Below are 23,760 nucleotides of genomic sequence, written 5' to 3'. Positions count from 1 at the left end.
CACAAGATCTTCAAATTCTATGCTTCCTGATTTTCTGAAGCTTCAGAATCCACCCTTTATTCCTCTTATCCCCAATTCTAATGGAGTCCTTCTCTCAGATTATAAAAGCTACCATTTGAATGTTCTCATTCTCCCTTTGCAACTCTCCCTTCCTGTTTTGTATCAAATTAGGAATAGGGGGAAAAAAAGAAAGAAAAGTCTTCCCTGGGGAACTCACCAAATCAGTAAGGATCCTGCAGAGGGGACCCTAACTTCCTCTGAGCAGGCACATTATTGCCCTACGAGTAATCCTTGTGACAAAAGTACCCTCATTATCCTGTATGAGCATATTCCACACGTGGTGTTCACATCATGCAGTTGCTAACAGACATAATGTGCATGCAAGTTTGTTCTTGACTGGGAACTTCCCTAAGTCTTGCCTAAGTCCTCCCTAACTCTCTTAACCCTGCCCTTATTTTCCCTCTCCTTCTTCAGCGCTGTTCTTTAAATAGATGCTTTCACTCAAAACCCATTGCTATCCCAAGCATCTTTGACAAAATAACGGGCTTCTTGTGGCTATGAAAATGCCTTTTTTTGAGTGTTTCACATTCCACACTATTCTCCTAGAATCTGGTGTTTCATCAGCTTTACCCTGCTTGCCTCAGCTTCCTCATCTGTAAAATGAACTGGAGAAGGAAATGACAAACCACTTTAGTATCTCTGCCAAGAAAACCCAAATGGGGTCACAGAAAGTCAGACATAACTGACAAATTACTTAAGAACAACAGAGTATAGAGGTGGGGAAAAGATTGAGAAGGAAGTAGACAGGTTGTAAAAAGCCATAAAAACCAAACCGAGTATTTTGTATTTGATCCTAAAGTCATGAAGGAGCAAATAAAGCTTATTTAGTATGGGGTAGGTAGTGACAGTCAGATCTGCATTTTAGGAGGATTAATTTGTGAGGTTAGTGGAGGATAGACTAGATTGGGTAGATATTGGAAGCAAGCAGATCCAAGCAGCTAGTTATTGCAACAGTCTAGGCTTAACATAATGAGGACCTGTATAAGGTTGGCCATTGTGTTGCAGGCAACACTAAGGTATATGGAAACAGCTATACTTGGCAATAGATTGGATGGATATGAGAGGTGAGGATGTAAGGATGACATTGTTGTTTCAAGCCTGAAGGAAATGGGATGGTAGCAAGGTGGGAAGAATAGAAAAGGGGAGGAATGAGTATACAGAACCAGAGAATAAGTGAATAGAATTTAAGAAAAGAAGAACACAAATTTAAGGAAGCAACAAAGGAGGATTTGAAAAGAAGATGGAATAGGAATAGAAGAATATGGTAGAGACAGATAATGTTAGGTGCCTAACTTCCTCAAAAACATTTAATTCTACCTCAAACTGACCTTTTATCTAATGGATTAAGTCAATGCCATATTATTCCTCTCTATTACCTTTGTCCTCTTATTAGTCTCTCTGCTCTGTGTCCTGGCACTTTGAAAGTTTCCTTCTCACTCTCCAAGGAGGTAGTCTATTTCTGGATAAGAAATTAATGTATTAGTTAACCATTAATCATTATAGCTCTAGTATACTTGGAATGGGAAATGTGCACATGTCTCATAGAACCTGTTTCTGAATTTTCTTTCCTCCCCTAGGGCATAACTGAAGTTGTCAGAATATGAGTAAATATGATCCTGGCAAAAGGTTTCTATAATTGAGTATATTACTTCCTAATTTTCCCTCTCCTCTCCCTCCCCTATGCTGTCAAGTAAAATGCTCTGTTTTTCATCACATAGACTTTCAAAATAGAAAAATAATATCTGATGATTCTTTCCCTTTCAACTTTGAGTATTCATTTAACTTTACCCAAATAAAGATCCTGATCATATTCATTATCAGACACACAACTAAAACAAACAATAATAACTGCTACTCTCTCCCTTTTTTTCTCAGCAACTTCCTCATTTTACAAGTTCCTCCAAAGCCTTTGGATTGGCAAAGGGGTCAAAGAAGGAAAAACAAGATATATTTAATTTACAGACTCTTTTAAAAGATATGCCTTTAGAGGAAGGTCAGCCAGAAAGGTCTCATTTTACCAATGAGATTTTGAAGTTATATGTGCACTTTATTTACTGCATCTGACTGCTCTTGGTAACTGGCTAAAGCTGATAGAAGACAGAGAATAATGTCTTTTTCACATATGAAAGAAATTAGGCCCCATAATACTTGTCTTCTAAAACTCTATAGCCCTCAAATGGACACAGAACAGGAGAGGAAACATACTTGAAGCTTTGAATTTTAACTTCTTTCAGTGATAAAACTGGAAAACTTGCATGGGGGGAGTCTTGAATGCTTTTAATACACAAAACCAAGATGATAATAACAATGATGATAATAATAATGATAACTACCACTTTAAGATTTGTAAAGTGCCCCACAATCTTATTTTATATTCATAACAACCTTGGGAGTGGATGTTATTATTATTACTTATAGATGGGGAAACTAAGATAGGGTTAATGACTTGCCCAGGGTCACATAGTTAATAATTGTCTAAAGCTGGATTTGAACTCATATCTTCTTGACTTCAAGTCCATTGTTTTACTCACTACTGCCAACCAATGTGTTCATTAAATCTTTTTAGTGGAGTTAGTGAAAAAAACTACAAGGATGTAAACTATTGATTCCAATGTCTTCTTGCTTCCCAAGAATATTGAATTCTTCCTTAGTCACAAGGGCCTGTGAACAGGGCTTGAGGTGGGATGGAATGATGCTCCACTTTTTTTTTTTTTGAGTTTGCAGAATCATAGTAGTTGTCTTGTCCAATCTATACTTAGCTGAGAATTCCCCTCTACGGTAACTACAATAAAACCATATCTGCCTTCTCCAGTCAGGGAGAACCTACTACATCCTGAGGCAACCCATTCTTCTTTTGGACAATTCTGATCTTTAGGAAGTTTTCTATGACATCAAGTCTAAAACTATATTTTTGCAACCTTTACCTAATTCTCCTAGGCAGCTCTTTCTGCCCTCTGGGTCTAAAAAGAAAAAAAAAAAAGATGCTTCCACATGAGAATTCTTCATTTAGGTTCATGCCTTTTCTTCACAAGGGAGTTCTGAGACCTAGAGCTTGTCAGGATAGTTTGATGAAGGATGTGTGTAGCACACTTTCAAACTTGGCATCTGTTAGGACCATTGTCAAATAAACTTGAGTGGACCAATAATCAGTATGAGAAGAAACAGTGTGAGATGATGAAAACCACTCTCACAGATGTTGCTTAGGTCCTCCCTCTCTCTGGGAACCTGTCCACTTCTTTTTATTTCCAGTTCACCTCTGGAACCCAGATTAATAATGTTATATTTCTGTAATATTAAATTATATTTATATATCACTCATATCATCTCTTTTGATCCTCATAAAAACCTTTAGAGACAAACAGGATGAATATCATCCCTGACAATTCCATTCTCTGAGGCATATAAAATTTAATTTGTGGCAAGTCAAATCACCTGTGTTTAGCATAAACCACAAAACCTCTAGTGGACACAACAAAATAGGAAGTTTTTGTACCTTTCTTAGGTCTCATGTAGTGGACAGAATGCTAGGATATGATATCATGAATATCTGACTTCAAAATCTGTCTCATGGACTTAATAACTGTAAGGCTCTGGGCAAATCACAACTTCTCTGAATATAAGTTTCCTCACCTGAAAATTGAAAAAATTGCACTCAGTGATTCTAAGGTTACTTCCAAATCTAACTTTATGATCCTGTGACTCTTTTCCTGCCTTGATATGTAAAGAATCATGTAAATCTAACATATGATAGTCTGCAATTGGCTAAGGGATTATGAAATGTGTTTACATTTCTATTATGTATGTGATATGCAAAACACACAGTGTATCAATAACTATATATGTTATATATATGACATGCAAAACATAGTGTATCAATCAACTACATATGTATATGCAAGCATCTGATAAGTGTGAAACATGGCACTATGCTCAGAGGAAAATGGTAGGTGAATAATAGATAAAAAGTATAAAACAGGGTCTTTGCAATCAAGAAGTCTATCATTTAGTTTTTGAAATGAAACACAAATTCACAAAAAAATTAAATGGATGTCCTTAGAAGTGATTGTTATTAATTTAATAATAATTATCATAATTAGCTTTTATATATATTTTTAAGTTTGCAAAGCCCTTTATGAATATTCTCTCATTTGATACAACAATTCTGTGAGGTAGATAGATACTATTATTATCCCCATTTTATAGATGAGAAAACTGAAGCAGAACGAGATTAAATGATTTGCCCAGGGTTTCAAAACTAATTAAGTATGTGAGGGCAGATTTGAACTTGAATCTTCCTGACTTTAGGTCCAGCATTCTAATCATTGTGCAAATATCTGACTCTAAATGGCAATTAAATTAAATAAGATTGAAAGGAATTTCACCTGGAATGATTTAGATGTCTAATGTCCAGAGGATGATATGGATGGTGCTGCAGAAATGACAGTCAACATGGTGTAGGTAAAGAAGTACTGCATTTGGAGTCAGGAATTCCCAGGTTTGAAGTCTGATAAATTATAATTACCAAATAACTATTTGTGGACAAATTCTTTCATCTCTCTTATCTTCAATTTTATCATTTCTGAAATCAGGATCCTAGAGACTTCTAGGTAAGATGGCCACATGAAAAGGTCCAACAGAAACTCATTTCTTTTACAAATACCCCAGCAAAGATCTAAAAGAGTACCATATGAAACATTGATCAAATAGACCAAAGAGAAACATTGGTAAGCTTCTCCATCTAGACTAGAACTGTATAAGATGGCCAGAAGCTGGAAGCTCGCCTTTAGGAAGAAAACACAATTAGGGTTTCTGTTTTTCTATAAACAGAATAATTTAGAAATGAAGATGAAAAATGTTACCCAGGTAGTTGATTCCCTGAAAAGTAGAAAGGAGTTAAAAGATCTTATAGACTCCATGAAACATTAAGAAATATTAGAACAATTATAATTAAAAAGTAAAGAGAATGTGTGAGATAACAAAAATAGTTGGTATAGAAAACATCTAAGAGAGATAATTTAAGAATCATCAGACTCCTTAAAAACCAGGAACATAAAAAATCTGCTTACCATATCTCAGAAGTCATAAAAATGATTATATCTATCAGAACCAGAAGTCAAAATGAAAATATAATGAGTATACCAATCACCTACTGAAAGCAATTCTAAACTGGAAACATCCGACAATGTCATAGTCTAAATCCAAAACTCAAAGAAAAAATACTTGAAGCTGTGAGAATGAGGGTTCAAAGGCCAAGGTAACACAGTCGGGACCATTTAAGACTATGTTACAACTACTTTAAAGGAGAGAAAAAAAATTTAAATTCAATATTCCAAAAGGCAAAAGAAAAAAAGCTTTATAATCAAGACTTATATGCTACAAAACTGAATATAATCTTCTTGGGGAAAATGATCTCTAATAGAAGTGAGAACTTTTAAGCATTAGTGATGAAAAAGATCAGAATCAGGTAGGATCTCTGAAATACCAAAACAGAAAACAAAAGAAACCTAGAAAGATGCTTGAAAATATTTGAGCAACTGAAAATAACTAAATGTTGGTAGACTGTTTATATTCTAACGGTGGTAGGTAAGGCAAGCGTATCTTCAGAATCCCACTGTCTTCAAAAAGTCACATGATAATAAAAGGCAAAATGGATCATTTTGATTATATAAAATTAAAGCTTTTGCACAAAACAAATCAATGCAGTTAGAATTAAAAGGAATAATTAACCAACCACTTAGAACAACACCTCAAAAGTCAATGAATTATATATGTCTTTGATCACTTCTAAATGAATACACCAGAGAAGTGGTTCTCCAATTCCTTTGGTCTCAGGACCCTTTTATACTTTTAAAAATTATTGAGGAGTCCAAATAGCTTTTGTTTATATGGATTATGTCTGTCAATATTTAACATATTAGAAGTGAACATGTCTTAGAATTGTTTTAAAAAAACAGTTTTGATCTCACAACCAAAAACATCAAAGAGAATAACTATCATGTACAAAAATATTTCTAGTAGCACTTTTTTATTGCTGCAAAGAACTGGGAGGAAAAAGTGGGTGCCTATCAGTTGGAGAATGATTATGTAAACAAATAAACAGCAAAGAAAATTGTTATGCCATTAATATGATGGAAAGGATGCATTCAAAGAAATATGGGAGGAATGAGACATTCACATGAATGTCTTCAGTATAAAGAGAATAGAATCAGAACAATTTATATCATATCATGATTAAAATCATGTAAAGAAAAAATATTGAAAGTCTTAAGAATGTTAATCAATGTCACAATCAATTATAACTTGGAAAGGATGATGATATTAAAATTAGGCAGAGATTAGGTTGTGGATGCAGCATAAGACATTTTCATACATTATCTGAATTTGTTTTGCTTGACTATGTTTGTTACAAATAGGGTCTTTTATTTAGAGGAGGCAGAATTGTGATGGAGATTGGTGGGAAATAGTAATAATGATGAAAAAAGAGAAAGGAAAATAATGAAATACTTTTTAAATAATCAAAAACAAATAGAAGAAATTCAGAAAAAGCTATAACAACCAGAAGAGGCCCTGCCAGCAGGGCAAAGTTACACTATCATTAGTATCTACTTTTTAAAAATATTATTTATTTTTGTATCTATTTTTTTTAAGTTGAACTCTAATTTCTTTCCTTCCTGACTGCCTTCCCCCATCCATTGTGAAGGTAAGAAATCTGATATCAATTATACATGTGAAATTATGCAAAATATATTTCCATGTTGCAAAAAGAGAAAGAGAAAAATGAAAAAAGTGAAATAAAAGATGCTTCAATCAACATTCAGACTCAATCAGTTCTTTCTCTGCAGGTAGCACTTTTTATCACAGGTCCTTTGGAACTGTCTTCGATCATACTTAAACCACTCTAGTATTTTTGCCAAGAAAACCCCAAATTGAGTCAGGAAGAATTATACATGCTTGAAATTACTGAATAACAAGAACAAAAGCAACAACAATAGTCCTCTGCTCATAATTCCAAATTCTTCTTCAGGATAGTTAGATCAGTTCACAACTTCATCAACAATACATTAGTATTTCAGTTCTTCCATATCCCCTCCAACCTCTGTCATTTTCCTGATTTCTTCTGAAAACTGCCTCTTTATATTCCTTAACTATTTATTAATTGGGTAACGATCTTTTTTTTTTTTAAACCATTTCTGTTTTTTCTTTTCATCTTGGCTGCACTGGGGTTGTTTTAATGAAATCAAAATTATCCATTTTATTTCTTATTATCTCCTTTATTTCTTGTCAGGTCATACATTCTTCCCTTATCCATAAATGTCATTTTGGTTCGCTTTGAGTACAAAGGACAACCACTAACCAAGCATATCCAACAGATAACATTTTCTATGCTCTCCTAATTTGCTTATCATATCACCTTGCAAGTCTAAATCACAGACCCATTTGAACTTATTTTTGTCATATGGTGTGAGATGGTGAACTCTATCTAGTTTCTGCCATACTGCTTTCTAATTATCCCCTAATGTTTTTGAAAACATTCATTTCACTTAGATTGTAAGATTTATTGACATATAATTGAATAAATTGGATCTCAGTGATTGTTTTAATTTTATCTTCAGTGATTGTTCATTCACAATGTTCATTCATATTTTTAAAAGCTGGTAATTTACTTTTATTTCTTTTTAAAATCAAATTAATCAGTGGTTTATCTTTTTTTTTTTTCATGAAACCAGCATCCTAGTTTTATTTGACCATTAATTTTTTTACGTTCAATTTTATTAATCCCTCCTTTGGTTTTCAGGATTTTAAATTTGGAGTGTAATTGGGGATTGTTAACTTGTTTTTATTGTATGCCCAATTAATTGATCTACTCTTTATCTATTTTTTTTTTTGTTATTAGGTCTTTAGAGATATAAATTTCCCATGAATACTACTCTGGCTGCATCCCATAAATTTTGGGATATTTTTTCATTGCTGTCATTTTATTTAAAGAAGTTATTGACTGTTTCTATGATATGTCCTTTTATCTACTCATTTTTTAGGATTAAATTATTTAGTTTCCAATTAGTCTTTAATCTATGTTTCCACAGTCCTTTATTGAATGTAATTTTTTATTTCATTATGGTCTGGAAAGGATGAATTTAATGTTTTTGCTTTTCTGCATTCTGTTGGGAAGTTTTTATGCTCTAACACATGGTCAATTTTTGTGAATGTGCCCTGTACATCTGAAAAAAAGTTCAGACCATTCTATTTTTATTCAATTTTCTCCAAAGGTCAATCATATCTAACTTTTCTACAATTTTGTCTCCTTAATTTTTTTCTTATTTATGTTATCATTAGACTTATTTAGTTTTGAGAGGAGAAAGTTGAGGTTTTCCCTACTAGTATAGTTTTACTCTCTATTTCCTCCCATAACATTAAAAATTTCCTTTAAGAATCTGGATGCATTTTGGTACATATATATTTGTATTGATATTATTTCATTGTCTATGTTACCTTTTAGTAAAATGTAGCTCCCGTTTTCTTCTTTTAATTGGGTCTAATTTTGCTTTTACTTTTTCTGATATCATGATAGTTACCCTTGCCTTTTTTGGCATATGATGAATCCTAAATTCTGCTCTGGGCTCCTTATTTTTACTTTGTATGTGTCTTATATGTCTTGTTTCTTATAAACAATGTATTGTTTATCTGCTATTCACTTCCATTTTATAGGTGAGATCATCATATTCACATTTACAGTCATGAGTCCTGTGTATTTCCCTCCATCCTCTTTTCTTTTTTCTTATCTGTTGTTGTTGCTGTTCTCTCCAACCCCACCCCTCTCATGTCTCTTTCTCTGTGTCTGTCTTCATCTGTCTATCTCTGTTTCCATCTCTCTGTCTCTCTCTTCTCTTTCCTTTCTCCTCCTCTCCCCTTCTTTCTTTCCCTCCTTCTCTCTCTCTTGTTTCCTCCCTCCCCTTCCCCCCACATACATTCTCTCCCTCTTTCCCTCTTTTACCATTCTTCTTCAAAAGTCTACTTAATTTCTGACCACTGCCTCCCTTAATCAACCATCCTTTTTATCAGTCCCTCTCCCCTTCTCTTCCTATTTTTTATTGGGTAAGATAGATTTCTATACCCAGTTAAGTGTATTTTATTCCCTCTTCAAACCAATTTCAATGAGAGTAAAGTTCAAGCATTAGCTGCCAATCCCTTATTTTCCCTTGTATTGTAAAATCTCTTCCTTGTGCACCTTTTTAATGTAAAATAATTTTCATCATTCTTCCCCTCTTCCTCCCCCTTCTGTTAGTACATTCTTCTTTCTCACCCCTTAAATATTTTTGAGATAATCTCATCATGATCAAATCATACCCCTAACCTCTGTCTATATATATTCCTTATAGAGGCCTACTTATTAATAATGACAATAATTCTTAGTAGTTATAAGTATCATCTTCCAACATAGAAGTGTAAATAGCTAAATCTTATTGAGTACATTTTTATTTCTCATTCATGTTTACCTTCTTATCCTTCTCTTGAATTACATTTGGAAATCAGATTTTCTACTCAATTCTGAGTTGCTCTGCATTCTGCCACTTTGGCTCCTTTCTCAACTATATACTTTTTAAAAGACAAGTACATAACAGAAATTCAGTTTTCACACACAATCATCTCTGAACTTACTTTCTATATAGAAATGTTCATGTTGATGTTTAACAACTTTATATCATTTTAAATACTTCTAGACTCTCAGTCTAGCAGGCTCTTTTCTAGATCTTAGTCTAGAAAACAGATCTTTCAATCTAGAAAATACTTTTCTGGATTCTTAATCTAGAAAATACTCTATTCTAGATTCTCAGGCTAGAAAAAACTCATTCTAGATTTTCAGTCCAGATGACTCTCTTTCTAGATCCTCAGTTTAGAAAATATTATCTATCTTAAAGAATCTTTTATAGATCTTTCAATTTAGAAAACAATCCTTTCTAATTCTTTTCTGGAATCTTCATCTAGGAAAAAAAACACTCTTTTCTAGACTCTTTTCTAAATTTTCAGTCTAGAATGTACTCTTATCTAGATTCTTTTCTCGATTCTTCATCTAGGAAACATTATTTTCTAGATTTTTTTCTGGATTCTCCATCGAGAAAACATTTTTCTAGATTTTCAGTCTATAAAGCACTTTTTTCAAGATTCTTTTCTAGATTCTTTTCTGGATTCTCCATCAGCAAAACATTTTTCTAGATTCTTTCCTGGATTCTCGGTCTAGAAGGCACTCTTTTCTAGCTCTTTAGTCTAGAAAACATTATCTTATAGAGTCTTTTATAGATCTTTTAATCTAGAAAGCATTCTTTGCTAGATTCTTTTCTGGATTCTCAATCTAGAAAACACTTTTCTAGACTCTATAATCATTTTTTAAAAAATGAGGATACTAATGTGGCTAACCTCTTTAAGAGATGCAGTTATGATATGTATTCCCACTTCCTTTCCTCTCACTCTCTTAACCCTATAGTTGGGCTTCTGACTTCATCATTCAACCAAAATTGCACTATTTCTTGATGCCCAAATCAAGTTTTTTTTCTCAACTTCCATATTCTTTTTAACCTCTCTGCAGTTTTTGACTCTATTCTCCTTGATATTTTCCTTTCTCTGGGTTTTCAAGGCACTACTTTCTCCTGGTTCTCTTCCTACCTATTTTTCTCAGTCTCTTTCCTTGAATCTTCATTTAGGTCAGACCCACTAATCGAGGTGTCCCATAGAACTCTGTGTTGGACCCTCTTCTTTGCTCTATATTATTTCATTTGGTGATTTCATCAGCTTTCATAGACTCCACTTTCATTTCTACGTTGATGATTTTCAAGAATCTTTATCCAGTTTTCACTTCTCTGCTGACTTCCAGTGTTGCATCGGACATCTCAAACTGGACATCTTGTAGACAGTTTAAATTCAACAGTCCAAACTGAACTCATTATTTTCCCACCAAACACTCTCCCTTTTCCAAACCTCTGTATTGTTGGAGGCACTAACATTCTTTTAGTTCCCCAGGTTCATCACCTAGGTGCTATCCTTGACTCCATACTTTTGTCCCCTATATCCAGCCAGTCTTTCGATTGTTACCACCCACAAGTAGGACCTCACCACTCCACTTCTAAACTACTACAATTACCTTCTGATTTGTGTTTCTGCCACAAATTTCCCTACTACAAACCATCATCTTCTCAACCGATATTCCTAAAATCCATGTTTAACTATGTAACCTCCTTACTCAAACTCCAGAGACTCATCATTTCTAGGATTAAATATAATATCCTCTGTATGACATTCCAAACACTTCATATCCTGATATCTTTCCTTTCCAGCCTTCTGAAATCTTACTTCTACACATATACTATACAATCCAATGTTACCAACTTTCTTGTTGTTCCTCAAATAAAATACCCCATATCTTTCAAAACACCCCATCTCTCATTTTCTCTGACTGAACTTATGACTGGAATACTCTTCTTTCTGATATCTACTTTCTGGCTTCCTTCAAGTCCCAGCTAAAAGTCTACCTTTTACAAGAATCTTCACTAACCCATCTTAATTATAGTGCTATCCCTCTGTTGATCATTTCCAATTTATCCTGTGTATAGTTTGTTTGTACATAGTTGTTTGCATGCTATTTCCCAGTTAGATTGTGAAAACATAGAGGTCAGAGATTGTCCTTTTTCCTTTCTCTATATACAGAGCTTATCATTGTGCCTAGTATAATAGGAACTTAATAAATGTTTATTGACTGTTGCCCATAGTATTTGTATCACAAAGATAATATATCCAAAGTGATTTGCAAACCTGAGCTATACAATGAATTTATAAAAAGATCACAGGATGGTATGGGCTGAGAAGGCTTCAAGAGAAAGAAGGATTTCAGCCAAGTTTTGAATGATAAATAGGAAGATTTGGACCAAGGGAAAGAAGGGAAAAGAACATTATTAAAAGAGAAAATGTTAATTTACTCGCTCCTAATATACTCTCTCACACATACTTTTCCTGGGGCATTGCCAAAACTCAGTATGCCTTCAGATTATTTTTGAGACTCCCACGGCTGTTATCTAATTGAAATGGTTATTATAACCTCTAGTATCTGATTAAATGACTGTAATCCAATACCTTCTTTTCTCTGAGGGGCATATACTATCACAGAATTGTTGAGCTGGAAGAGAGTTTAGATATCTTTTTAAATACCCCCCTCTTTTTAAAGATAAGGAAAATCATCCAGAGAATTTAAGTGACTCCATTAGAAAGAAAACTGAATAAGGTCTCTGAATTAGGAAATTTTGATTCTAGCTAAGCCTTTTTGTGATTAACTCGTCATGTAACCTTAATCTTTTTGGACCTTAGTTTCTTTGTCTATAAAATAAGACAGGTGGACTAAGTGAGGTCTAGTATTTACATTTTGTGGTTCTCTGTGTAGTGAGTACACTTGGATCCTGGTTCCCAGAGCCAGGCTTGTTACATGGCCCCCTCAGGATTCTAGGATGCCCTGAAAGGCTTGGGAAGAGTTGTTTCCCTCTGCATTTCTTTAAGCCTCTGATGTCTAGGCTCCCCTCATTTTATGAACTTGTGCTAGCATCCCAGTTCCTTTTAGCCATGTAATACTGGGTAGCTTTTACAAAGAATATTTCCTTCAGAGATATAGCAAGAAAAACATACAAGCATTTTTCTCCATACTTTTGGGGCATATTCTCCCTGACACTACTTTAGTATCCAGGAGAGTAGAATAAGAATTTAATTCAGTTCATTGGTTCTACCAGATCCAAGTCCAGATATGACATGAATGCCAGGTAAGTCTTTCTACTGAGGAATCAAAGGACTTCCAAATATTGTCCTTTTCTTCTAGGAGCATTGATATTGCACTAAAAACAAAAACAAAAAAAAAAAACTTTTAAAGAGCATAAAATCCAGTTATACTCCCAAATTGCCATGGTTCACTTTTCTGATCATAATCTGAGACTCCACTCCTTGCATCTACAATAGGAGAAAATGATTAAAATGGCACAGAACAAAAGTCTGTTTCTAGAATCATATGGCCTTGGAGGGTTACTAAGGCCCTGAGGTTTCTCCCCACAGAGAGTTTCTCATTAAACGCTGTGAAAGACAGTCACCTAACTCAGAAAGGAATGAGACTAAGAAGAGGCAGAAGTTGATTGAGGTCTTCTTGAAGATGTCAACAATTCTGGTTACACAATCCCCAAAGATCCTTCCTACACATGTGATTACTCCCCTGGAATCAATTACAAGAGGTCCAGACAGACTCCATAGACTCTACAGCACCTCCCTTACACCTCATCACCATTCTCCTAGAAGCATCTCCCCAAGAATCATCCTCCATGGGGAAAGGTTACATCAGCCAAATAAGCTGATGGGGTCTGCACATTTGCCAATACCCTCATAAAAGAAAAAGTCATCATTTGGGGTCCCTAGCAAAATTTTTCTTAGGTGAGAATTGAGACATCCACTTTGAATGAGAGAAGACAGAACTTTGGCAAAGAAAACAGATATTACTAAGTGAAAAGAAACATTCAAAGAGGGATATACCAACATTTCCAAGAATCAAGGACAAGGAGTATGAAGAGCTACAGAGTCAGGCTGGGGGCAAGCCTCAGCAATATAGGAAAGGAAACAAAAACATATCTTGCTCCCTTTTGCCCAGTTTCTTCCTGATACTTCAGATACTAGATATTCTCTCTATCCAAACTTGCTCTCAAGAAAAGAACTTCTCTCAGCAATCATTTTTCTATGAATATGTCTTATTGTCACCCCTCCCAGAGATATTTCATTCCATACTCATATTTTAGAAAAAGATGTGTGCCCCATTTAGCAAGTGGATGGGGGGTTTATTGTGTTGGCAGTCATTTCCTCCCAATTTTCTTTCTCTTCTCTCTCCTTCCCCCATTTTTTCCCTCATTCTTCCAATCTACCAAGACAAAGTCTCAGATTCAAGACTTCATGAGTCTGCCTGATGTTCTAAAAAGAAGTTTGATTGACACTTGATTGACATATTGTCAACATTTCTTAGAAATTTAATCTGCATGGGCACTAGTCATACAGTCAATCAGCAAGCATTCATTAAACATATATCCTTTGCTAGGCACTGTGCTAAGTGCTAAGAATACAGAGAAAGGCAATCGTTTTTGTGAAAAAGAATAAAATAATAATAATAATAATAAAATAATAAAAATAAGAAGCGTTATACCCAACACAAGGTTGGTACTCTTTGCCAAAGGGTGGTGACACTAGGATTCAGAGACCTCAGACCTCTTAATTCAGAGTCTTCTATTTGTCCTGCATAGGTCTCCATCTGTCCCTCTCTCTCTGGATTGTTGCTCTCCCATTCCTGGAGACTTTGTGACTAGATTTCCTGTGAGATATACTGCTACTGCTCCTCCTTTCACACTATCGCCATGTCCTTTTCCCTCCAACTATTTTTGCACTAGGTGAAGAATTCCAAATTAAACATCAACTTTTAGCAAAGTCCAGGGGAAAGAATTTAAATGAAAATTAAATATACTGTAATGAAAAGTGAAAGGAAGGGCATGTGATTTTTTGTTCAATAAATTTTTTTCTATTTTCTGAATTTTAATTTCATTTTTTATGAGCTTCCTGAAATGTCACCACTTTGACTTCCATTTAGGTTAGAAGAACTTTCTTTGAAAAAATACAAATACCTCAGAGAAGGATATAAGTATCCATGTGGGGAGGACACAAAAGAGAAGTCAGTAATTTTTGCTATAGATACAACATTTTCCTGATAGGTAAGCTCTGAATGAGTTTCCAATCAGAAATAGTTCCTCCTTGTATTCCTGCTAGACTTCAGATCAATGAATTAAGTGAGAATAATCCTAGGGACTATTCAGGTGAAACCAGACTAACCTGGCTCCTTAATTTGCACAAATTATGCTTAGTAAACATTTGTGAATGAAGGAATGAATTTGGGGCATATTCCTTCTCTTATATTACTTGACCCTGGAGACTTAAAATCTTAGTCTTGTTATGTAGACAAAATATTCTTAACACATAAAATATGCAGCTGGGGGTGCAGTGGATAAAGCATCTCATCTGAATTCAGGAACACTCATCTTTCAAAGTTCAAATCTGACTTCAGACACTTACTAGCTGAGTGACTTTAGGCTAGTCATTTAACCCTGTTTGCCTCAGTTTCTTCATCTGAAAATGAGCTGGAGAAGGAAATGGCAAACCATTCTACTATCTCTGCCCAAAAAACCTCAAATGGGATCATGAAAAGCTGGACACAACTGAAAAACAACAATGTCATTCATTGATTCTGTCAAAACATCAAGTTTGGTAGAACAATACAATGGAGATAGTTCCATAGGAATAATGCCATAGTAACAATAATAGCAGACATCTACAGACAACTTTTGTTTGCAAAATGCTTTGAATACATAAGGAACATAGATTTAGAGACAGAAAGAACATTGATGAGGCTATCTACTCCAAAACTCTCATCTAAAGAAGTATTATCCCTTATTTCAAATATATACCTCACATAACAATATCTGATCAGATTTGTAATTTTAACCAGTTTTTAATTTAATTTAAGAGTTAAGAAAGCAATTTGTTCTGTTAGTTAAAAAGTCGATTGAGAAAATGGCTTACAGTATAGTGTTTTCCCCTGTGAATTCAAGGAGAAGGTATATATTTTATATATGAGAAACTATGAAAAATCTGTGGAAAAGATAGGAAGAAGGTAACTTCTTCCTTGTGGGAATTAGTTTAACTGTGATGTTATAAAGAAACCTTATAAAAAGAATTCAATGAAGAGTCTCTGATTAACTGTCAAGTACAGTAGATTTTGGAAGGACTGTTTCCTGTATTTGCTGAAGGGAAGATAAAGAAATAAAAAGAACTAATCTTGAGAAGAAATTTGAAGATTTTTAATTGACTTTAATCAGTATCCAAGAGAACTGAATAGCATTAGATTAAGTTTTCAGGCAATTGAGGAACAGTTAATTATAATATTCAGTATTTGTGGTAACTTGGGCTATAGTATTAGTCACAGTGAAAATATAAATAGTTATATATACTTTATGTTTGTTGTTATTGTCATTTATTAATAAATTATATGTATATTCACTAATTTTATATTTATTTAATTAAAGACAAGTAATTTTCTTTGGGAAAGAAGGTTTCTTTATTTCATCAAATAGTTGACATTTATCAATGGCAACAAAAGATAAGTTTGTTAATGAGAAATAAATGATTACAACATGCCTCTAAATCACCATAGAGCACAGGAGGTTAAAGTTAATTAAAAAATGGGAAAAATGAAGGGGCAGGCTTAGGAGAAATAACATATATATTACTATGATCTATATATGGGTGTTCAGTCTATTTCAACCTTATACAAAAATGAAGAAACTGAACCTCAAAGAGTTCAAATGACTTTTAAAAAGCCACACATAAAATAAGTAGAAGAGCTATGATTTGAACACAGATCCTCTAGCATTCTTTCATTTGATCCTCATACCAGTCCCATGAGATAGGCATCCTGTTGATATTATCTTCACTTTACAATAAGGATATTGAACCTCAAGGGGATTATATTATTTGCCCATAGTCACATAGTTAGTAATTAATACACCAACTGGCAATTGATTGGAGTTTCATGACATGGTAGAGTTTGGTTATGATATATTAATGTAACTGTGAGAAGATGTTGAATGGAACAGTGCTACATGGAGATATACTTTTATTATACATCAACTATATTGTAGGTTATATAGAAGGGAGCTTAGGGGTTTTTTTAGCCCTCTAAAGTGTAGTGACTTATCCCAGATCATGCAAGTATACTAAGTAGAAGAACTGGGATCTGAACCAAGGTTCTTTGATTCTATATCAATTCATCTCACTTTAGAGAATAGCATGTGGTACTTCAGTTTAAAAATAACTAAGTGGTTCACAGCACTTTTTGTAGGGAAATTATTGGTGATAAACTCAAACATTGATTTTGTAGCACAAGGAGAATTAGGAATCACCTAACTAGAAATTCCAATCATCCATCCAACAAAAATATATTACATTTATATTACAAATATACAAATACAAAATATATTACACTTTAAGTGTGCTGGGCAGATCCTTCAGGACATAAAAAAAAAGTGTCATTATAAAATAAAGGAAGTTGGATTTACATACCACACATGGTTTACATACAAAGTTTACAATCTGCATCAGGAGTGGAGATAGCATTACTGAACCACCAAAGACCCAAATATTCTGTAGACTACAAAAAGTACTAGTCCCTTCCCTTGTGGATCTCACAACAAATTTCATCCCTATTGGGTCATTACCATCCTGTGGATGACACTCTATAGACATCTGGGTGGCACAGTACGCTTGGCTTGGAGTCAGGAAGACTCATCCCTGAGTCAAATATGGTCACAGACACTAGCTATCTGACCAAGTCACTTAACCCTGTTTGCTTCAGTTTCCTCCTCTGCAAAATAACCTGGGAAAGGAATCTTTATTCTATATTTCTGGCAAGAAAACACAAATTGGGTCAGAAAGAGTCAGATGCCATTGAAATGGCTGAACAACAACAAAGATAATGCTACAGGAGATGATATGAAAAATATGTTTTTGGGAAGAGGGTTTCTGCCTTCTGAATGTCAACATTATAAAACCAACAATATAAAAATGAATATGTCAATTTGATTTCAAATGTGCCCAAGAAAATTGCTATGGAGCAGCTTAATCACACCTTATTATAGTTAGTAGGATCTTCACAATCAGATTTACTCCCCACACATTCACCATAAAGAAAAATGATACAGTGTGTGGTTACCTTATAGTAGATTCTGGCCGCCAACCCCCTCTGAAGAACTCTTTCTCGAAAACTCACTGCTTTCAATAGGAAGGTCAAATTACCAATAGTATCCATGTTAAATGCCAAAAAACTAGAAGAAAAATATAATAATCAGATGTTATTCACTGTGTTCAATAAACAAATTTTGTGAATGCTAGAAGGACTTATGATTTCATCACAGTGGGACAAAGATCCAGCACATGTTAGAACATTTTTGGTATCCCCACTTTCCCCCTTTCTCCCTTCTATAACATTCCTTGCCACCCTCAGGTACCCTCATACTGTTTTCTTTTATCAAACTTTATTCTCAGCAAAAGTTAAAATATCAGCTATGTTTAGTTTTATGTAACTTAAGGATAAAGTTTAATCTCTTCTAAAAAATCATTCACCTTTTAAGATATAAGGAGTTGTTTGAGAAATACAGGACTTAAATGATTTGCCCAGGATGACACAAAACTATTAAATGTCAAGATGGAAGATAGGAATACAGGTCTTCTGTACTAAGCTCAGCACTTTATTCATTCTGTCACACTGTTTCCATAAATGAACTTTATTAGAGAAAGTTTTAAGCTGAAGATGACTATAGGTCAGACATATCAGAAAGATTGATCAACTATAAAGTACAATAAAATGCATGGACAAGACTGTCTAAGACACTGTATCTTTAGTGGAGGTAAGTTCACCATCCTTTCTCTTGATATCTATCACCTGATAGAGGAAGTAGATTCTCTTGAGATGCCATTCTCTCTAATTAAATGTTCACTGCTTTAACTCCTGACAATACAGAAGGGCATGATAATTAAGTGGCTACTTAGATTTAGGGAACTATAGATTGAGACTTTACCATCTCATTATACTCAGGGCATACTCCAGTTTCTCATACCCACAGACTTTTTCCTGCTGGAAGAACCAATGAAAACAATGAGAGTATAAAGATTATCTCTTCTAACCCACCTTGTTTTACAGAATGAGAAACACAAGCCCAGAAAGATGAAATCGACTTGCTGAATGTTTCATGGGGAAATAAAGGAACAGTCTGCATTAGAGCCTCCTTTTCCTACACCCTGGCTTCAATATGGATAGAGACAAATTACAATTCAAACTTGGAGATTCAGCTCCCAGATAGCATCTATGTTCATACTCGATGCTGTGCCTTCTTATAGAAGCATTTGTCATAGGCAGATGCAGGGGTAATATATACTTAGGAGTTTCTATTATTCTTGGCTCAGAAGAAGTTTATGGCTAGGAAATGGTCAGAATGGCTCTCTCTGAAGTTTAGGATAGGCAAAGCAGTGTTAGAAGTGCAGGTACCTGTAGAAGAGGAGCTACTTGCAAAAATAGTGGTAGGGTTGAAGTTAAAGTAAAATGAAACTTGAAGGGATACATATTTATTAGAGCAGCACTTCTATAACTAGCCTTTGAAGGGGTAGAATGGACCTATGTTCTATATCTTTCAACTTTGTCATGATTTAGAATGATTTTTCCAATATATTTACTTTTTCTGCTATTGAACTGAACAACTTTTGCTATTATACAGAGATGTACTGAGTAGTATCAAAGTTAGCTATGTTTATAGGCAGGGTAGGTAGCTGTTTTTTTGAGCACCATTCCAGAGGCACCAAGAAAATCCCTCTTATTCTGCCCAAACACATACACCCTTGTTTTTTTTTTTTTTTTTTTTTATTCACTGGTGCCTGAAATCTCTGTAAGGAGGTTGGTAAATGGCTTCATTCCAAAAGGAGAGATAAAGCTTAAAAAGGTGAATGATTTTTAGAAGAGATTAAACCTTACTTTTAAGTCACATAAAACTAAACATAGCTGATATTCTAAGAGAGTAAGGTTTGTTAAAAAGAAAACAGCATGAGCATACCTGAGGGTGGGAAGGAACATTATAGAAGAGAGAAAAGAGAAAGGTGGGTACATCAAAAATAAACTCTTCCTACTTCCAGTTTTTCCTGGTGCTATCTCTGAGGAGAAAATTGGATACACGTGGGCAAATGAGGAAATATATAAATGCAGATATTCAACTAAATTTAATAAAAATCGGTATAGCTACTAGGAAGAGGGAGAAGAATTCACCAATGTAAATTATATTTTCCTTTCCTTAAAGAGATTAATATCTGATAATAATAATAACATTAACAACATTTTTATAGCCCTTTAGATTTGTGTCTCCCAATAACCTTCCCATAAAACAAGTAGCAAAAATACAACTTCTTGAGGGCAGGAACTCTCTTTCGGTTTTGATTTATTATTCCAAGAAGCTAACATGATTGGCCAATATAGATTCCAACCCAAGGCCACTGGGTCATCGGTTAGGTTTGTTGTTATTCTTGCTATTTCTCCTTCATTCTCAAAGAGGACCGTGATACCAAAGAGGTAATGCCATGACATGAAAATGAATTAGATTTAAGGGAGGAAAGACTGTGGAAGGAAGGAAGGAAGAGAAGGAAAGAAGGAAGGAAGGGAAGGAAAAAAGGGAAGGAAGGGAAGGAAGGAAGGAAGGAAGGAAGGAAGGAAGGAAGGAAGGAAGGAAGAAGGAAGGAAGGAAGGAAGGAAGGAAAGGAAAGGAAAGGAAGGAGGAAGTGAATAAAATGAAGAAGGAAGGAGGGAAGGAAGGAAAGAAGAAAGGAGGGAAGGAAAAAAAAGAGAAAGAGAGTGAAGGAGAAAGGGAGGGAGAGAGTTCTCGTAGGACATCTCTACTCATTGAGGTTGTTGTTTGTCCTGTAAATAGCAATTGTTTCTGTTTGGACCAGAAACCCTGGGGGTCTTCCTCTCCCCACCAGGGGCAATGGCAATATCATCATCATCATCATCATCATCATTTTGGCTACTTAAAAGAGATCATTCTCTGCCTCGTTTGTTACCTAAACTAGCCTGCATCACTAAATAGTTGTTGCCTCAGTCAAAATGAAACTTGTTGAGGACTTTAGCATAAGAAGGCCAAGTTCTACTGCATCCAGGGCCATCTCCAGGCATCCTGATCTATATCTGGCCATAGGACCCAGATGGCCCTGGAGGAGAAAGTGAGACCTCCCTCACCTAAATCCAATTCATTCACAAGTCATGACATAATTTTCCTTTTGAAATGATCCACTTTATTTCTATGACAAAGAGACCTAACTGAGTTTCAATGGATAAATGATGGACAGAAACAGCTACACCCAAAGAAGGAACACTGGGAAACGAATGTGAACTATTTGCATTTTTGATTTTCTTCCCGAGTTATTTTTACCTTCTGAATCCAATTCTCCCTGTACAACAGGAGAACTGTTTGGTTCTGCAAATATGTATTATATCTAGGATATACTGCAATATATTTAACATATATAGGACTGCTTGCCATCTTGGGGTGGGGGTGGAGGGGTTGTAAAAAATTACCCTGGCATGGATTCTGTCAATACAAAGTTATTATTAAATAAAATAAAATTTAAAAAAATGAAATGATCCACTTTGAGAACAAATGACAAACAAGAACAACAACGTTTTGAGCATAACACGTATGTAATAAATACATATTGAACTGATTTGAATTTTCCACATTTTGAAAAATGAGGCTCAAAATTTAAATGACTTGCCTAAGGTCACATAGCTAATAAGTGTGTGAGGTAAGATTTGAACAAAAGTTTCTTGACTTCAAATCTAACACTAGGTTGGATGGTAACATGTTCACAAATAATAATAATGCAAAGGCAGAGAGTATCTAGTGCATGAGTCACGTAAGCAAAGTGCTGTATGAGTTTTGAGGAAAGAAGAATCCCAATATAGAATTAGTGGCAGTATATGGTGAAACTTGCTCTCTGTGGCATCTTCCTTCTAGTCTCTCTGTGTGACTTCCTGTCCAGATTGAAATGCCAGGTGCTCTACTCTTCCCCAGCAATAACTGTATTGAAATATGGCATTTAGTAAGACAACATGACATGAAATAAAACAAAGACAAAGATAGATGAAATTCCTTGGCCTAGAGCTAATAATAATAATAATAATAGCTGGCATTTGTATAATTCTCATTATGTGTCAGGCACTTTACAATCATTACCTCATTTGATCCTACCAACAACTGTTATCTCCATTTTACAAGGTGGTAAAATAAGGCAAATTGAGGCTAGATGACTCACACAGCTAATAAGTTTATAAAGTTAGATTTTAACAAAGGTCTTCCTGGCTCCAGGTCTGGCACTTTATCCATTGTATCCCCTACAGCAATACTGAAATACTAAAATTCTAATATATGAGGTATGCTTAAAATATAATGCAACAAGTGATCAACCAATAAGGATCCAGTCCTAGGAGCATGTGCAAATATAGATGTTCATGAAGTCTTCTTTAAGGATGTGTAAAGGAAGGGTCCTGCTCTCCTATGTAGCATCCCTGGCTCAGAGATCTCTCAGCTAATTAAGAGTCATATCTCCCTTCTGGATCTCAGGAAAACTTCTCTTAGTTTGAGAAGACATGGGTTTAATAAACAATATTTCATGAGAACACATAAAAGGAAGAGTAGGTCTTAAAACATTAACAAAGGCCAGGAATGGGGTAGAAGGGAGAAAGTTTACCATATAAAAATCATCCCAGGTTTTCTCCTTCAAAGAAAGTAAGGCAATCCCCCAATATATATACCTGAGCCCTTTGTGTGATTACAAGGTATCATAAGGACTACACAAAGAATAGAAACTAATATGTGGGTCAGCTTTATCAAGCTTCTCAAATAAATATTCCCTTTACAGACAGAAATATGACAATAGTGGTGTACATAAAACAAATCAAAAGGAAGAATACTTGGGACCCAGTTTGGAAGCAGATTTGACCCAGAGGATAGAATTAATTCAGCCAAGAAAAAAAAGCTGGAATTAATGTAGTTCAAATTTTACATCAAATCCAAGGGACACCTTAGTAGTTGCATTGGTAAAGACTGAATATCCACAGCATTTTACAGAAACATACATATAAGGAGAACTAACCTCATCCCCCTCAAGGCTGAGCTGGAACTGTTCCATCTGACTCACTTGAAACAGCTGCTAAATCTGACCAATTTAGACAAACCAGCTGCTCTGCTGCTACTCAAGCTTCAGCTACCTTACCAAGGCTGGCGTATCCATTTACTTCTCCCCTTTTCCCCCTCTATTCCCAATTGTTTAACAATCTTATGGGCTGATTGATTACCTCAGACCACTATTGAATATGGTAGCTTATTCCTACCTCAGTTTTCTTTACTCCCCTTTACTACCTCTCTCCACTGCCTATGGCTCCTCCTAATTATGACATAGATTCTTTTATCAAAGGTCTCTGGAGTTAATAGATATCAATAAAACTTGAGATTGGTTCTGAATATTTATTCATTCATTCATGCACTCAAATATTTACTCAGCTAGGACTACAGGTTCTGAGCCATTCTTAACTCCAGGTGACAATATAGCCATTTCTGAAACTAGTGATAAGTGCCTATGAGGGATGTATTGTTGATATTGCCATGAGGGTTATGCACCTCTTCTTATAGAAATTTCTCAAGGCCATAGAACTTGAGCCATCAGCCGAAGTTTAACTAGTACAAGACAACTGGGTCTTTACCCCAGGGCATCAATATCAAAGGGGCATGGCTCATCTCCTGGGAGTCATAATTCCTCTATGCAGCAACAACCATTCCTTCAATTGTTCATGTTCCCTTGGTGGTCTATGGCACAACCACTCTCAGGTTGCTTTTCCCAGAGCCCTATCATTGTAGTTCCTATTTCTGGGCTGCCTTCTTCCCTTCACTGTCGATCCTTATGAAGAACAAGGACTTGACTCTTTGGGAAAGTAGTCATCTTCTTTCTTTCCTGGGGTGACTGAATCTGTGGTCAGACTTCCTATGTATCACTGCAGCT

General features: G+C 35.0%; 1 protein-coding gene across 2 annotated transcripts in view; it reads right to left on the bottom strand.

Moving 5' to 3' along the window:
• Positions 1-23,760, bottom strand: part of ACOXL (acyl-CoA oxidase like) — a 511,030-nt gene that overhangs the window by 132,201 nt on the left and 355,069 nt on the right. For both annotated transcript variants that reach the window (XM_051975799.1, XM_051975800.1), the window contains exon 15: positions 17,879-17,990. In XM_051975799.1, coding sequence (XP_051831759.1) covers positions 17,879-17,990 — 112 coding nt within the window. The remainder of the gene's footprint in view (positions 1-17,878; positions 17,991-23,760) is intronic.

This window comes from Antechinus flavipes, chromosome 2 (genome assembly GCF_016432865.1).
Source record: "Antechinus flavipes isolate AdamAnt ecotype Samford, QLD, Australia chromosome 2, AdamAnt_v2, whole genome shotgun sequence".
Classification (NCBI taxonomy): Eukaryota; Metazoa; Chordata; class Mammalia; order Dasyuromorphia; family Dasyuridae; genus Antechinus; species Antechinus flavipes.
Note: the sequence above shows the minus strand (reverse complement) of the source record. Positions and strands in the feature narration are given on the sequence as shown.